At 40.2% G+C, this 17482-nt stretch overlaps 1 protein-coding gene across 3 annotated transcripts in view; it reads left to right on the top strand.

Annotated features, from left to right (window-relative positions):
* Positions 1-17482, top strand: part of EML5 (EMAP like 5) — a 184102-nt gene that overhangs the window by 164895 nt on the left and 1725 nt on the right. For all 3 annotated transcript variants that reach the window (XM_072762201.1, XM_072762199.1, XM_072762200.1), the window contains 10 exons: positions 7215-7388; positions 8079-8287; positions 10538-10695; positions 11967-12081; positions 12947-13135; positions 13309-13481; positions 15171-15333; positions 16195-16298; positions 16797-16950; positions 17224-17324. In XM_072762201.1, the coding sequence (XP_072618302.1) occupies positions 7215-7388; positions 8079-8287; positions 10538-10695; positions 11967-12081; positions 12947-13135; positions 13309-13481; positions 15171-15333; positions 16195-16298; positions 16797-16950; positions 17224-17324 (1540 nt within the window). The remainder of the gene's footprint in view (positions 1-7214; positions 7389-8078; positions 8288-10537; positions 10696-11966; positions 12082-12946; positions 13136-13308; positions 13482-15170; positions 15334-16194; positions 16299-16796; positions 16951-17223; positions 17325-17482) is intronic.

The following is a 17482-nucleotide window of genomic DNA, read 5'->3' as shown; positions in this document are numbered from 1 at the left end:
CGACACACTCAGAGTGCAGTGATGCCGTTATAACTTGGGAGGTTTCAAGCTACATCACAGCCTTGTGTTTTGCTGTTTAACCAGTGTATATCCATCGGGTCAAAACAAGGCAAAAAGGGAAAGCGGACTTTGAAAGTCACACTTTTAAGGCACAGTGAAATGTGGATTATATTGTTATCCAATTAACGTGGTAAACATGTTTGTCATGCATTGACACGGTAGCTGTGCTAAGAGAATACAATATATGTTAATATTTTCACACTAAGCTTTATCACAGGATTCCCAGCTCACAGGAAACCAACAGTCAGAAAAAAATTAAAAATTTAAAAGAATATTTGTGAGATTATCTCATCATACCAGAATTTCTTGACAAAAACAAAAAATAAAATAAGCTTGCAACCAGAGTTTCTGAATGGCTTATTTGTTACTCAAGGGAAGCTGTTTACTGGCTATGAGTAATTAAATTATTTTTGATTGCAGTGAACACGTGTCCAGAGAAAATAAACTTGTTTAAAACTATTAGCTTTCTGGTAAGAATTGTTGCTAAAAGAGTTGAGGATATTGGTAACAGCCTCAGTCAATTAAAAACAAGACCCCCAACAAGGCCGATAATGCTGAATGGTTTCCCGTAGTTCCTGACACATTGACATATGATATCGCTAACTTAAGGAATCTGTGCCTTTGAAGTGACTGAAGACGTGGCCTCTATGAACAACTACAAAAGATAATATTTTCAGAGAAGTTAAGGAAACATTAATTCAGGACACTCTGAAGTGGAATCTGCTAAGATACATGACAACTGATGGTGGTGGAAATACATGTGGAGCTGGAGCAGAGAAAGGAATAGTTGGTTACATGTTCAAAGCTGGTGGAAATTTGAGGTGTTTAAAGCCTGTGGTTATTCGTTGTGCTATCCATCAACAGGTAGTTTTTGGAAAACATTTCAGTGTATCATGTATTAGAGACAACCTCAATTTGTCATCGAGAATCAACAGTGAATGTCATTTGTTCTCATACATTTAACCCACATTAGTTCCATGAATTTATTTTAGAAATAGAAGCTGAGTATACTGACTTGTCCTATCCTCCAGCAGTTTAGTGGTTTAGTAATAGCATTATTGCAATTTTAGGAGCTCAGAGCCAAGACTGAAATTTTTCTGAATGAGAAAAGTAGTGCTGTCCGTCTCTGAATGGCCTTGAAAATTAGTTTTTTGCTACAGACTTAGTAATGTTTTTTTAATGAATTCCACCTGAAATTACAAGGAAACTACAGTCACTGTAACAACTGGAAGTTACAATTCCAGTGAAACTTACACCTACAAGAAACTCATTGATGGTGGCTAATGTTGTAATCCCAAGTAATGCCACCGTGCATGATACAGGTCTCATGCCATCGAACTTTAGAACAAGAAGTGCAAATCCCATTTATAGCAAATGTATTTTCTGGCCTCAAACTATAGTGCCAGCAGCACTTTTCAGATCTTGATGCAAATGCAAAGGAAATGTTCATATTTCAAAAATTGGCTTAACTGAAACTGAAGAACTTGCACCTAACCTTCGGTTTATGGTGATTATTCTGCAATGTAATATGTGCTAAAAGCCAGATACCAAGACAAGACCCTAAAAGAATGCTCTAAATGCTTTCCAGGTGATTGACAGTTAACATCATGTACTTGTAGATTAATATTTAAATTTGTCTATCTACATGAGACATTTTCAAAGTTGAAATGTGTGATTTTATTATGCACAAACATTTGCAATTGATTTTAAGGATAGAGAACTCTGACTTTTTTAAGGTTTTATTTATTTAACAGAGAGAGAGGGAGATATGGCAGGCAGAGGGAGAGGGAGAAACAGGCTCCGTGATGAGCAGGGAGCTCCATGTGGGTCAGGATTCCAGGACCCTGGGATCACACCGAAGGCAGAGGCTCAACCACTGAGCCCCCTGGGCGTCCCATGTTTCTGACTCTTTACAGAAAAAGTTTGCAGACCTCAGCTCAAGAGGGAGAGAGGCAATAAGTAAACTTTTAAAGCTAACGTGATCTGAGGTGGTAATATGATTTAAAAAAAAAAAGAAAAAGATGGGATTATATTTTGAAGGTAAAGCCCAGTGGTCCTTTTGGAAGAATTGGATGTGAGGGCCTGACAGAAAGTGAGGAAGCAAGGCTGTTAATTTTTCGCTTGAGCAGCTGGCTCACCGAGATGGGGGAATACTTCCGGAGAAACAGTGGGCGGGAAGAAAGTATTCACAGACATAAAGATTAAAGGGAAGACAAGAAGACTGGTGGGTTTGGGGGCGGGAGTGGGAAAATAAGGAAGCTCTATTTTCTTTAATAGCTGAGAGTGAGGAAATGGTGAGGAAGGTAGGAGCTAAAGTTTTGAAGTCACTTTGGAATGTGGGAGAGTTAATATCTATTAGAAAATATGTGATATAATCACATTTGAATACATTACATGTCTTTTGAGTAGACAGTAAGGGGACATCTTTTGTCTGACAAAGTTTTTTCCTTAGTGTACCTAAGGCAGTGCTAAGATTTTGACATTTGGTCCTTAAGAGGATTTGAAGAACGAGAACTACCCCCACCCTCATAGTTACCATTTGTCATAATAGACAGTTGTCCATTAAGGGACTTTAGTTGGTCTTCCATGTGCCATCTGTGACAGAAAATAAGGGAATTTATTAGCCCTAAGGCTGGTTGCATTTGTGGTCAGAAGAGAATTACCAGTGCCAGTTCGAGTTATAGGCTTCTTTGCTTTCATTTAGGGGGAAAAGTATAAACACCCTTTTCAGAACCATGAGCTAAAAGTCCTTCCTTTAGTCTCATTGAGTCATTTGAAGACCCAAAGCAAACCCTGTACTAAGAAAATACCTGGGGAATAATACCATGTGCTGATGGGCTGAGTGTGGGTCACTGAACTAAATCTCCCTGCTGGTGATGGGCAGTGGGGAATGGAGTGTGGGGGCTTGTGGGCACAGGAGATGTTATTACAAGGGGCTTAGACTAATCCTCTGAGCCGGCAGTGTCTTTCCCCTGAATCACTTGCTCTACTTATGGGAGGAATGGATTCCTGAATAGAAGTATAGCTTTATTAAGAAGGAAGGAGGTAATGAATGGTGGATATGCAGCAGAGCTGTCCACCACAGAAACTAAAGTGTGAAATACAGTTGGTGCACTTAATGGCTCACGTTAAAGTCTTGTTTTAACAGTTTTTATTAGGCTGCACCAAAAGCAAGGTAAAGGACGGACAAAGAATATATCCTTTAAAACTTTGATTCTTGTAAGCTCCAATTAGTAATTGAAAGAGAACTTACAGCATCTCTGTACCAGAGACTTAGAGTTTAGGAATGCTGATAAAGTCAGTGGGATTGATTTTCCAGAGAGAGCTTGATATAATAGGAGGAAGAACAGAAATGGATCCTGAAGACACCACACCTCTGTTGGCTCTGCCAGCTGTGTGTGACTTAGGGCCCGATTGACTTCATGGAAAACACATCTGCCTAGAAGTGAGGCTTAGAGGTGCACCCATTAGCTGGTGGCGCATTGGAAGGGGAAGGCACCCATTAGCTGGTGGCACATTGGAAGCGGAAGAGAGCGAACAGGGTCTGTGCTACTCCAGTATCATGAATGACCATTTTTGAATCATAGGAGGAAATAAAATGTACTTAATGAACATCACTTAATCTTTCTCTTTAAAAAAAAAAAAAAAAGGATTCAGGACGCCTGGGTGGCTCAGCAGTTGGACATTTGCCTTCTTCCCAGTGCATGACTCCGGGGGTCCTGGGATCAAGTCCCATATTGGGCTCCCTGCATAGAGCCTGCTTCTCCCTCTGCCTGTGTCCCTGCCTCTCTCTCTGTGTCTCTCATGAATACATAAATAAAATCTTTTTAAAAATAAAAAATATTTTTAAAAGATTTTATTTGAGAGAGAGAAAGCATGAGCAGGGGTAGGAGCAGAGTGAGAAGCAGGATCCCACTGAGCATGGAGCTCAATCCCAAGACCCCGGGATCATGACCTGAGCTGAAGGCAGGTGCTTAACCGACTGAGCCACGAGCCACCCAGGTGCCCCCTAACTTAATCCTTCTTCAGTAAGTTAGAAAAGGCATTGAAAGTTTGCGGTGACTTAAATCTTAAATCCTGTTACTGATACAAGTTCAGAACAGTTTGGATAGTAGCAGTCCCATGACATGGTCATGGTCATGTTTTAAAACATAAATTTTACGTATATGCTCCTTACCATCTCATTTAACTTTCTATGAAAGTTTGAAAAGCTCAGTAGCTCAACTTCCTTAAGATTACTTGCTACGTAGAGTTTAAATAAATGAAGGTTTTGGTAATTTGTGATATATGAAATTTGGAGACAAAACTGAGTGATGTTTCTTGAAAATCCATTATCTACCTCATCACATTTAGGCAAATAAAGTATATGGATTGCTCAGGGTTGCTTTTTATGAACATGTAAAAATGTTTCTGTATTATAGAAGACCTATATAATATTTATTACTGGCAAAAAATTATAGACTGCCCTAGTACATGTTTACATTTTTTTCAAATGTTTAAGTTCTAGTTAACATTACAGTGTAATATTGGTTTCAGGAGTAGAATTTAGAGATTCATCACTTACATACAACACCCAGTGCCCATCCCAACATGTGCCTGCCTTAATCCCCACCACCCGTCTAGCATATCCCACTCCTCGCCCCCAGCGATCTTTAGTTTGTTCTCTATAGTTAAGTCTATTATGGTTTGCCTCCCTTTTGTTTCCTTCCCAAATGTTCATTTGTTTTGTTTCTTAAATTCCACATGAGTGAAATCATATGGGATTTGTCTTTAATTTCATTAAGCATAATACTTTCTAGCTTCATCCACATTGTTACAAATGGCAAGATTTCATTCTCCTGATGGCTGAGTAATATTCCATTGTGTATCTATACCACATCTTCTTTATAAATTCATCTGTCAAAGGACATCTGGACTCTTTCCATAGTTCCATGGTTACTGTCGAAGCTACATATTAAGTTTGCCAGTCCCTCATATTCTTTGACTTTTATATTGAATAAAGAACATTCTAATTTTAGTTCAGTACTTAAGTTATTGTGTTCATTTTTACATGCACAAATACCCTATTTTATTATATGATAAACTGTTTTTTAGTTTATTTGAGAAAGAGAGAGAGTGCATGCACAAGCAGGGGACGGGCAGAGGGAGAGGATTCCAAGCCGAGTCCGTGCTGAGTGTGGAGCCTGACAGGCGGTTTGATCTCAAAACCCTGAGATCATGACCCAAGCTGAAATAAAGAGCCAAATACTTAACTGACTGAGCCACCCAGCACCCCATATGGTAAGCTTTTAAGTCTATTTCCATACAGTTTCGATTTTTTTACAGTTGTAGAAATCTTTGAACAATTTTTACTTAATGACTTGAAATCCCTGGTTTAATGTATTTTAATTACTTTGAAGAGCTCTCAGACTTAACATTGTATACTATAAATTGTAGATGGTATACAGTATAGTCTAAATTGATCACAGTATTTTCTTTGGAGACTAAATTGTCTCTATTTTGGCAATATTTGTAGCAGATTTATAATTTGAAACAAACATACTTTAGTAGTTTAATTATTTTACTAAAAGTACTTATGTTCTGGGGCACCTGAGTGGCTCAGTCGTTAAGCATCTGCCTTTAGCTCCAATCATGATCCCCAGGTCCTGGGATAGAGCCCCACATCAGGCTTCTTGCACAGTTGGGAGTCTGCTTCCCCCTCTCCTTCTGTGTTCTCTCTCTCTCAAATAAATAAATAAAATCTTAAATTTTAAATAAAAGTACCTGTGTTATGAGACTGAATTAGCTGCCAAATTGACTTATCTGTTCATTTTTATAGGCTGTAGTTCATGAAGAAAGGATAATACAAAGCCCTGATATTTTTACTTAGAAAATACAGATAACTGGAAAAAATTTTTTAAAGAGTAGAAATGGGCTACACAAGACGAATAGCAACAAATACATTTTTAAAAGATTAGCCATTTGGGGGGCGCCTGGTGGAGCATGTGACTCTTGATCTCAGGGTTGAATTCATATCCCATGTTGGGTGTAGAGATTACCTAAAAATAAAGTGTTGGGGTGCCTGGCCAGCTCAGTCAGTAGAATTTGCAATTCTTGATCTTGGGGTCATCAGTTCAAGCCCCATGTTGGGTGTAGAGCCTACTAAAACAATTTTTCTTTTAATAAAAAAAAAACTTGAAAAATAAATAAAATAAATAAAAATAAAAGATAAGCAGTGTTATTTCTTCCCTGAAATCCTGTTTTTAAAAAACAACACTGTCTTATAAAGTGATATGAACTTAGCTTTTTACCAGATCTCTGTCTATATGGTTGAAAATTTCTTTTTATATCTATTCAGGTGAGTCCTACCCGCTGCCTTTCTCAATTTATGCTTGCTTTTCATCTCTCCTTCAAATAACATAAGATATTGAATAACATTATAACTAATGTTCAGTAACAAATTTAGCAGATAACTGAATATAATTTGATTTTTAATTATTGTATATTTGTATATTTCTCCACATAATTACATAAAGATTTAACACATGTAAAACATGCATTATTTTTTAGTAGTTTAAGTAGTTTAGTAGTTTAAGGTTTGTGATTGCCTAATTTTCTTGTTTAAGTGTTATTTTCTCAAAAGTGCAATTTGATCTATTGCCTGAATAAGTACCCTATACTTTTTCCTTTCCTTCCTCTTTCTTTTTCTTTCTTTACTTTTATTTATTTTTTTGATTGAGATATAGTTGACACATTGTGTTACATGAGTTTCAGGCATATGGTATCATGACTGGACAATACGTTCTGTGCTCACCATGAGTGTGGCTGACACCTGTCACCAGCATGCGATGCCATTACAGCACCACTGACCCTGCTCCCCATGTTGTCTTTCATCCCATGATTTACTCCTAACCAGGAGCCTCTGTCTTCCACCCCTTCCTCCATCTTGTCCATCCCCCTACCACCCTACCCTCTAGCAACTATCAGCTCTTTGTGTTTATGAATCTGTTTCTTTTTTGGGGGGGGGGGGGTTGGTCTTAGTTTTGAGCTATTTTTAAGTACACAGTCTTCATTTGGTACAGACTTTTCCATATTTCAGAAAATATGCGTCAGCTACGGAAATGGAAACATTTATAATAGGCATAATACAACTTTTGGATTTTATGTTTATTTAGCTACAGCTCCTTCTATCCACATTTGGGATGCAGTGAACAAGCAGACTTTATCTATACTGAGATGCTACCATTCAAAGGGCGTGTGTTCAGTCAGCTTCAGTGCTACTGGCAAACTCTTGCTGTCTGTGGGGCTAGACCCAGAACATACTATTACCATTTGGAGATGGCAGGAAGGTAGGGTTCTTTTTTCCTTCATAATTTTTAAAAATAAGAATACTAGGGTAATGTGCATTCTCTAATATTTGCCTAAACTTGGTGATTGAAATCATTTTTCATTTCAGCCCTACACAATACACAGTACACAGTTGATGTTACTGTTGGTATGTTCCACTTTAAAAACTCAGTGAAAGAAGCTCACAAAACATAAATTAATGAAAGTTATTAATAGTATACATGATTTACTGCTCTCTCTTTTCAGTAAGAAACCATACATAAGTCTCTTTGCTAATTATTGTTTGATTTGTTATGGAGGGTAATAAGATCAGAAATGAAGTATATTGTAAGTGACAATAAAGATCAATAAGGTAATATTACTTGCACTTTAGACAAAACTCTTCAGTTAAATATATAGCTGCTATAAAAAGTGAAGTTCACAGAGCCACACAGAAGAAGGTAAGCTGTGATTCCCAAAATCAAGGATGGCCCTTCTGTGATAATAAAGCTCCCATTGACACACATATCCCTTGAGAAAATATGTGAAAGGACCCTCTCCCCCGGCAGTTGTCCTGTGATTGCTGGTAGCCGTGCAAGGGACATGCTCCCTTAGAAGTATTTGGTTTTTGAACTATATGAATAACTGCTTAATCTTGTAACAATTAGCTTCCTATACTAACCTTGATAATTCTGTTGTCTCTTTTTTGTCAGGTGCCAAAATTGCCAGCAGAGCTGGTCACAACCAACGTATTTTTGTGGCAGAATTCCGACCAGATTCAGATTCCCAGTTTGTCTCTGTGGGAGTCAAACACGTGAAGTTCTGGACACTGGCCGGAAGGGCTCTTCTTAGCAAAAAAGGGCTCCTGAGCGCAGTGGAGGATGCCCGGATGCAGACCATGCTCGCTGTGGCATTTGGTGCAGTATGTCTCTTGAAATGCCTGTGCTAGTGTATCTCAGAATTACAGAAATTGGACTACTTTGGGTTTACTTACTTTAGATAGATAAGCCACCATAACCTCGTTCAGTGGCATTGGGACCCACTAATTGTTGCATACGTCCTGGTCATGCATGCTTTCACCTTCCTGTACTGATAGAAGTAATCTGATACTTTCAGAAGTCTGGGAGTGGGAGAGAACATTAATGAGGGAGAAGAATTATAATGAAATATTTGAGTCTTTAGGCCATTGGCATTCTTAAAAGCCTTCCTTAATCTTGTAACTGTCCCTCTAAATCTCCTAAAATTTCTGCCCTATGGTAGTTCCTCATAATCCTAGAGATTTGTCAGAATATGGAAAGATGAATCAAGAAATGTAATTTTCTACTGTGTAAGGTGGTACTTGGGTTTAGGATTTCCTTTTTATCTATCATCTTAATTCACTGCTTAGCACATAGTTGGAAGTGCTCTGGGCTGGTGCCACTCACTGCTCACCGAGGAGGAAAGAGAACAGTTCCTGTCCTTCACAGGGAGTGTTCTAGAGAAAGCTGTCCCTCCCCTCCTCCATCCCATCTGGGCTGGTGGTTCACAATCCACATCTCTTTCCTCTAATACCCTGCGCCCTGGCCAGGCTTTTTAAATCCTTTGGTGCATCAGAAACCTAAGTGGATTTCCTTACTAACGTGTTTATCTGGGTACGTAATACATGAAGAAAATTATACTTTTAGAACCTTTAAGCACACGTTTTTGAGGGGGAAAAAATTGAAAACTTTGGTCATACCATGTCAAACTTCTATTAAACATTTTGGGCGTTCATTATATAAGATCAGTAATTCCTTTCCAGAAGAAGAACTTGCATATTCAAATGCTTCTGACATTTAATTTGTCCGTGTAGATTAACTTTCTTCATGTATAAAATTCCTTATGTAGCCAGTTGCCCATTCCCAAAAGAAAATAAACTTGAAGAGTAAAATATTAGTCATAATTGACTCATGTTTGAAGCAACAGTGCAGTCAGAGTGTTTACTGAGATGGGTTGATGTCCAATTTAGGTCTTTTTGGGCATCTTGTTTGTCTCGGGGCCGTAAAAGAGCAAGGGAAGTAAAATACTGGTATTTACAGCTGAAGCACTTACTTTCTAATTGCAGATAAGGCATGGATTATGATGCTTCCAGATGACAACTGTCATTATTGTCATCCAAATATGAAGTACAAAGAAAATATGTAAATGCTGAGGAATTTGAAGTCACATTAAATTGTTGTAGGGAGGGGCCCTGGCTGGTTCTGTCGGTGGAGCCTGGGACTCATGATCACGGGGTCCAGAGTTCCAGCCACACATCCTGGGTAGAGACTAACTTTAAAAAAATTGTTGTAGGGAAATTAAACATACCAACTATATAATATTTTCAAAAAGATTAAAGAAAATCTTTGTTTTGTTGTAATTCAAAATTTTCCTACCGCTTCTCTCCATGCTGTTTCTGGTGAAAGATCTTGTACCAGTTGCTCTAAAAGTGAAACTGAAATGGATGAAAATAGCAAATATGCAGAATTTAATTTCTCCAGTCTCCACATAAATGAACTAGATCAGAATTGCAATTCTCAGAATGATCTGAAGCTCTATTACTTTTGGTACTTATCCAATTTATCTTATTTTGTATCTCACTGACTTTGCTATTTTGATTTTAAGAAGTCATGGCAAATGTTAATTTTATATATGTAACTTCATGAATTAGTCAAATCTAAAAATTCCCACAACTTTGCTCTATTTATGGTTTTACTTTCTGTGACAAAATACTTTATCAGATCTCATGGAAAGTTATTTTCACTTCCTACCCTTCTTTACACTCCCCATTACTAATGACTGCACATTATTCCTTGGGCAGCTGGAGGGAAGCAGCCCACAGGGACCATATAAACCAGAATGATAATATTTTAGACCTAAGGGACAGCGAGCTGAACTCCCTCAAGCTTTATCAGCGTGAAAAAGCTGATTCTTCTAGAAGTGCCAAGGCTTGTGCGAGGAGGCTAGGCCAGTGAATTTGCAGCAGAGGAGGACAGAAGGCCCTGACGAAGCCAGGCCTCGAGTTGGGGTTTTCTGGCTCCGGCCCACTGTGGCCCCAGCCTCACCCCGCCGTGCCGTCTGGGAGGTAGGCCCTGCTACAGTAGAGAATTGCGTCTGTTTCATCTCTATTTGAACTTTTGATGAGTCTGTCTCCCCCTTCCCCACTCCTTTTCAGAATAACTTGACGTTTACAGGTACCATCAGTGGAGATGTCTGTGTGTGGAAAGATCACATACTGTGTAGGATCGTGGCCAGAGCTCACAACGGGCCCGTGTTTGCCATGTACACCACCCTCCGGGACGGACTCATCGTGACTGGCGGCAAGGAAAGGCCGTGAGTCCTCCTCCTGTGCATGGCCTCACTGTGTGTGCGTTTGTGCTTCAGGGGCTGCCTGGGGTTTGCAGTTCGTTATTCCAGTGTTTTCTAGGCCAGGCACGTTGTCCTCTCTGAACTTCTTCCTCCTGTGCTTCGCCTTTATTGCCTCCTACATGCTGCCGTATTGATTATTAATTTGTGGTCCAAAGTCACTTGAAATTTTTTTTCATGTTGTGGAGAAGCCTAGACCCCAACAATCAGGCTGAGAATCTCTCCGAGGTAGTTATGGTGCAGGCAGAGAGCAGATCTTCTTAATGTCTGTATCCTGTACAAGTATTTGCTGGATAAGAGGGGACCCATGGAAGAATTTTGCCCTCAAACACAGGATGCACCTTGGCTGCCCTCTGTCTTGTCTTTTGTCCAAACGGACACTGATGGGCAGGGTGCCTACTGCTTGCCGCCTCAGAAGAGGACGAGGGTGTGCTACAAACTAAATGCCTTGTTTGCTTTTCCTTGAGGCAAACTTGTTACATAAAATCGTGTAATACAAGGCTTCAAAATTTAAGTCTGAGGAAAGGCCTTTTTCTGAGTTTCGCTTTGAAAACCTCTCAGGAGCTAAATACTTAGAATAGATTTTTCTGCCAACATAGTCCTTTCCAGTAAATGCGGTGTTTCCATGTCCAAGAAGTAAGAACCTTTCCAGTCAGGACTGAGTGGAGACACATATATGAAACACAAATGTAGCAGCTCTTGTCTCCCATGTGAAGGAAGACTCTTGCGGTGCACAGGCATGTTTTTGTCCTGAGAAAAAACAGTTCATCTTACAGAAAATAAAGTTGTACCCTTTTCAGTTCTTCCAAGTGAAAAACCATAAGTGGGTTGTATCCTGTCTTTTCCATATCGCTCTGGCGCTGGGGTCCCCGCAGCCCTGCAGCCCGCACCTCTCTGCGCACTTTCAGTGCGGGTTTCAGTCGTGGCTGTAGCATCTCTGATCGCATATCTAGGCTCATGTTCTCATTATCATGTTAACGCTATACATCATTTTACACATTGCCTTAATCATATGGGAGGTGGGAGCTAAATAAGATTATGCTCATGTCAGAAAAATGAAGTAAAAGTAAAGTAAAATCTGCTTAAACATGATGACTGGAATACAGTGTATCTTAAAATTGCTATAAAAAGTGAATATCATGGCCTTTTTTTTCACTATTCTGCTTATAATTTAGTATTTCAAAAATTATTTGGAATAGCTAATAACAAATGCTCCTTTTGGTTTGGGTTGTTATTAGGTCGAAAGAAGGAGGAGCAGTCAAACTGTGGGACCAGGAGCTGAGGCGATGCCGTGCTTTCAGGCTCGAGACAGGACAAGTCACTGATTGTGTTCGTTCTGTGTGCAGAGGCAAAGTAAGATGTTCCTTGAGCCATTATGGTGCGGCAGGAAGTAGAGGACAGTTATTCTTGGGGTTGTCTCTCCCTTTGGAACTTGATGAAATCTCAGGATGAGTCTGCTTGCCGGCTGGCCTCTGCCTCTGCTGCTTGCCGTGTGGTCCACACCGGCACCAGGCAGACGGCAGGAAGCTGCACTTCTGCCTAAAGTCGATTTACCTCTGTAGTTCTTGAATCTGCCAATTCAGCTGTGGAGGGCAGAAGTAAATTTCTTGCCAGTTGACTCATTTTGATTAGAGCAGCTATCTTTTTTTTTTTTTTAAGTACTCTACCCCCATCGTGGGGCTTAAACTCATGACCCCCGACATCGAGTCGCTTGCTCTGCCAACTGAGCCAGCCAGGCACCCCCCTCTGGTTGGTTTTGTTTTTTTTTAAACATCCGTTCCTTTAAAAAAAAATTTGGCTCATGCATGTACTTGCAATGAGCGTATTTATAAATCATATACATGTATTACCCTCAGTCCATATATTAGTCAAGCTTACCTTTATTTATACTTACTTTTTAACTAAAATCCAGTACTTTCTTCCTGTATCCCAGTGCACTTACACCTCCTTGGAGATCTTCAGATAAATAGAATCAAAGTCAAAACTTTGACTAGAAAAGTCAGGTGTATTATCTTAGAGCCTGGACTCTGACATACAGCCCAGCCCAGTGCTCCTGCACATTGCCTCTAGTCAAAGAAAACCACATGAGCTAATGACTGGCTTGCTACTAGATTATGCAAAGCAGAAAGTTCTCTGAAAGGAGGTCAGTAGGGTCCTTCCTGTTATTGAAAGTGATTTTGTATCACAGTAGATGTATTGGGTCCCATTTGTGTTTCAGGGCAAGATCCTAGTTGGGACAAGGAATGCTGAGATAATTGAAGTTGGAGAGAAAAATGCAGCATGTAATATCTTAGTTAATGGCCATGTGGATGGACCCATATGGGGACTGGTGACACATCCTTCCAGAGATTTTTTCCTTTCTGCTGCAGAAGATGGGACAGTGAGACTCTGGGATATTGCTGATAAAGTAGGTACAGAGTTTTCTTTCTTAAAGTTACAATTTCTAAGGACAATGGAAGTCCTAAATTGCCAACACGTGAAGAACTATTTGAGAATTATGTTGAGAATTTTGAAGAGAAACCAGTTTACTTTAAGCACTCTATTTAATGTAGTTCTCTATAACTCTTGGTTCTTATGCAGAAGATGTTAAACAAAGTGAATTTGGGACATGCTGCTCGTACCGTGTGCTACAGCCCTGAAGGGGATATGGTGGCTATTGGAATGAAAAATGGAGAATTTATTATTTTACTGGTGAGCTCTCTAAAAATATGGGGAAAGAAGAGAGATAGACGATGTGCAATCCATGATATCAGGTTAGTCAATAAATGGAATAGAATTTTTAGTATATATGTTCTTAAATGACCCAGGTTACATTTTAAAACAGGTCCTTAATGCCTATCGCATTTAAAGACATCAGAAATTGGACCCTGAAATGTGGCTCTTTTATACTTATTTACTGCTTGCTAAAATTATCAACCCAGTGACACCAACCACAGTGCCACATGAACTCAGGGAATATCTGGAGTAAGTACCACAGAACATGTCCTTCCAAGAATATGTCCACTGTACTGAGGAGAGCCATTCATCCTGAGTTGTCAGCCTGGAAACTAAAATTATAACCCCAGCTCTCAATGGAATATATAATCATTCATTTCATCAGTACACGTCAGGGCACCACCCTGGTGGCTCAGTTGGGTCAAGCGTCTGACTTTGGCTCAGGTCATGATCCTGGGGTCCTGGGATGCAGCCCCTCATTGGGCTCCCTCAGCAGGGAGCCTGTTTCTCTCTCTCCCTCTGCCCATCCCAACTCCTTCTCAAATAAAATCTTTAAAAAAATTTAATACTCATCAAACATCTGTACCCAAGTCTGAAATCAAACTAAACTTTACTTGAACCTAGGGGCACCTGGGTGGCTCAGTCGGCTAAGTGTCCAACCCTTGGTTTCAGGTCAGGTTGTATGTCAGGGCCTGGGATCCAGCCCTGCACTGGGTTCCACGCTCAGCAGGGAGTCTGCTGGAGATTCTGCCTCCCTCTGCTCCTCTCCTGCTCACTTGCTTGCTCTCTCTCAAAAATAAAATTTAAGAAGAAAAAAAAAAGCGGGGATGGGGGGGGAACGCCTGGGTGGCTCAGCGGTTGAGCGTCTGCTTTCAGCTCAGGTCATGATTCCCGGGTCCTGGGATCAAGTCCCGCATTGGGCTCCCCATAGGGAGCCTGCTTCTTCCTGTGTCTCTGCCTCAGTGTATCTCTCATGAATAAATAAATAAAATCTTAAAAAAAAAAACTAACAATAAGCCCTTTCTTGAGCCTTTCTGGTCCAGTGCCTAAGTTCATGGAGACAGTGGCTGCCATTTACTGAGTACTTCTGTGTGGTCAAGATCAGTTAGTGAATCCCGTTCTGTCAAAAGCTTGCACTCTTTTCATTAGTAAAACTCTTTTACATATGAAACCTTCCTCAAAATTTTAATATATAAACCTCTTACAGGCCCCCAGTTTCCCTAAAGAAGCTCAACTGAATTGTCCCCTATTTCCCATGACCACAAGACACGTATGTGTCTTACGATAACCTCTAAGCTTCAGGTAGTGTCCCTTCCCCTGCTAACCTGAGTTGAATGAAGCTGGTCTGTGTTTTTGCTGTGAAGATACCAGGTGTCGAGATACCAGTTTACCTACCTTGGTAAATTCGGTGTTCTGTAACTTAAGAGTTACGTATTTATTAGTAGCTTATAAGCTACTTTGAGCTTAACAAGCTCAAAACTTATTTTTAAAGAAATCAGATGTAAATTCAGGAGCTACCTAAAATTGAAGGAAAATATTTTTGTTTTACATAACACATACTATATTCTCTCCGTATACACAATCAACGGTGTGTGTCAGATGAATCTATATGAGGCCAGAGCACACCCATTTTGAAAGGTAGAAGAAAGCAAGCAAGTCACTGGTCTGAAACGTTATACAATTCCATGTGATCTGATGCGTCTGTCATGTTTTTATTACCTCTCCAGATTTAGTCCAGATTCCCGGTTTCTGGCCGTTGGCTCTAGTGAGAACTCAGTGGACTTTTACGACCTAACTTTGGGCCCCACCCTTAACAGAATCAGCTACTGCAGAGACATTCCCAGTTTTGTCATTCAGATGGACTTCTCTGCAGATAGCAGACATCTCCAGGTACAGTGACGCTATGAACCCAGTCCACACTAGGTTCCTGGACTGTCAGTGAATGCATTTAAAACTCCTAACTTAAACGAACTAGGGGTGATAGAAAGGGAGGTGGGTGGGGTGACTGGGTGACGGGCACTGAGGGGGGGGCACTTGATGGGATGAGCACTGGGTGTTATTCTATATGTTGGCAAATTGAACACCAATAAAAAATAAATTTATATATATAAAAAAAAAAACCTAACTTTGGGGCCTACACAGGTGGCTTGGTGGTAGAGCACACCTTCAGCTCAGGGCGTGACCCTGGGGTCCTGGGATCAAGTCCCCCATTGGCCTCCCTGCAGGGAGCCTGCTTCTCCCTCTGCCTGTGTCTCTCCCGTGAATAAATAAAATCTTTAAAAAATAAAACCTCTAAGTTTTAGGGATGCCTGGCTGGCTCAGTCGGCAGAGCATGCAACTCTTGATCTCCTAGTTGTGAGTTTGAGCCTCACGTTGGGTGTGGAGAGAGGACTTCAACCAACCAACCCAACCTTTCAAACCAACCAACCAGCCCAGGGGCGTCTGGCTGAGGTGGCCTATTATTGTGATTCTTGATCTTGGGATCTTGAAGTCCAAGCCCCACGTTGGGCAAGAACTTCCTGAAAACACTGGAGTTCCAGAGCTTTCCAAGTTCTTGCTTTTTATGCTTCACTGTTTTCTGCATTAACAGCCTATCCCTATCAGTCCTCTTCTCCATTTTTTTCTAACAGACATTTGTAGTCGTTGTTAATGTTAGAAATGTAAATCAAAGAGCACATTTTGCTAGCATCCCATGGCCTTCTGATGTCTGTCACGTAATGGAATTCTCGTCCCATTTTAATACCACAAAAGGTCTCCACTGGTTGCTATAAACGGCAGGTCTATGAAGTGCCTTCAGGAAAACCCGTCATGGACCAGGCCACCATGGACAGGATCACTTGGGCTACATGGACTAGGTAAGAACCAAAGGTCAGTCAGGAAGACTGGAAAATCCTACTTCTGAATAGAGCCATCCCGCTGGGGAGTAGTAATTGAGTTTTAAGTTTATTACCTATCTTGAGTTCTTCCTAAGAGAACGATGGGCTCAGCTGGGATTCCTTTTCACTGAACACACTCGCATGCTTTTATCAAGGTTAAAAGATGCCCTGATATTTTCCTTAACACATGAGGCTTAATCATAGGCAATAAAACCACGTACTGGGTACTATGAAGCAACTGCATTATCTAAATGCTATCTTGAAGCTATTAGAAATGGGACCTTTTAAGTTTGCTGTATAACAGGTAACCATGAGAAGCCAATTTTTTTAATTTTTAAAACTTAAATTCCTAAAGCATAAGCATCTTTTAATTTTAAATCACATATTAAGTAGAGATGTAGAGATGAATTACCAAAAAACTTTTTTGGTAATTCATCTGTTTGCTATGATGGATTTTCTTTTATTCCTTCCCTCTAGTATTCTAGGGGATGAAGTCATGGGAATCTGGTCCAGACACGCTGAGAAAGCCAATGTCAACTGTGCCTGCGTATCTCATTCAGGAATCAGTCTTGTGACAGGAGATGACTTTGGCATGGTTAAGTTATTTGACTTCCCGTGTCCTGAAAAATTTGTAAGTCTGCTTTAATTTTTTTTATGTAGTTTTACTAGCAACTTAGATTAGTACCTCTTTCCCCATAATTTAATAGTTAAATATGTTACTGTCTCCTGATTTTGGAGACATTTTTTAATACATGTTCCTAAAATGTTTTTTGAAACTTACTAATCCCTTACTCTGAAATAAAAGCTTTTAGAGATTATCTCCCCTTGCCTGCAGGTAACTCCATCTTTGCAAACTATCCTAATAAAGCTGTGATTAGCCCTTTTGTTTTTCATTGCTTTTCAGGCAAAGCACAAAAGGTTCTTGGGTCATTCACCTCATGTGACAAATATTCGATTTACCAGCGGTGATCGACATGTCATCAGTGCTGGAGGGGATGACTGCAGGTTGGTAGCTTTCTCAGCCCAAAAAAAAGCAGACCATCTCTCATGAGGTAGTAAGAGATTCCGCATCAGTATATTGTAGATTCTGAGTCAGCAACATGTAAGGTAGATAACAGGGTGGCTGCCTGGGGGTGGAGGTGCAAACTACGGAAGTACAAAAT

This window comes from Vulpes vulpes, chromosome 6, assembly GCF_048418805.1.
Source record: "Vulpes vulpes isolate BD-2025 chromosome 6, VulVul3, whole genome shotgun sequence".
Lineage (NCBI taxonomy): Eukaryota > Metazoa > Chordata > Mammalia > Carnivora > Canidae > Vulpes > Vulpes vulpes.
The sequence above is the reverse complement of the archived record's forward strand: the minus strand, read 5'-3'. Positions and strand labels throughout refer to the sequence as shown.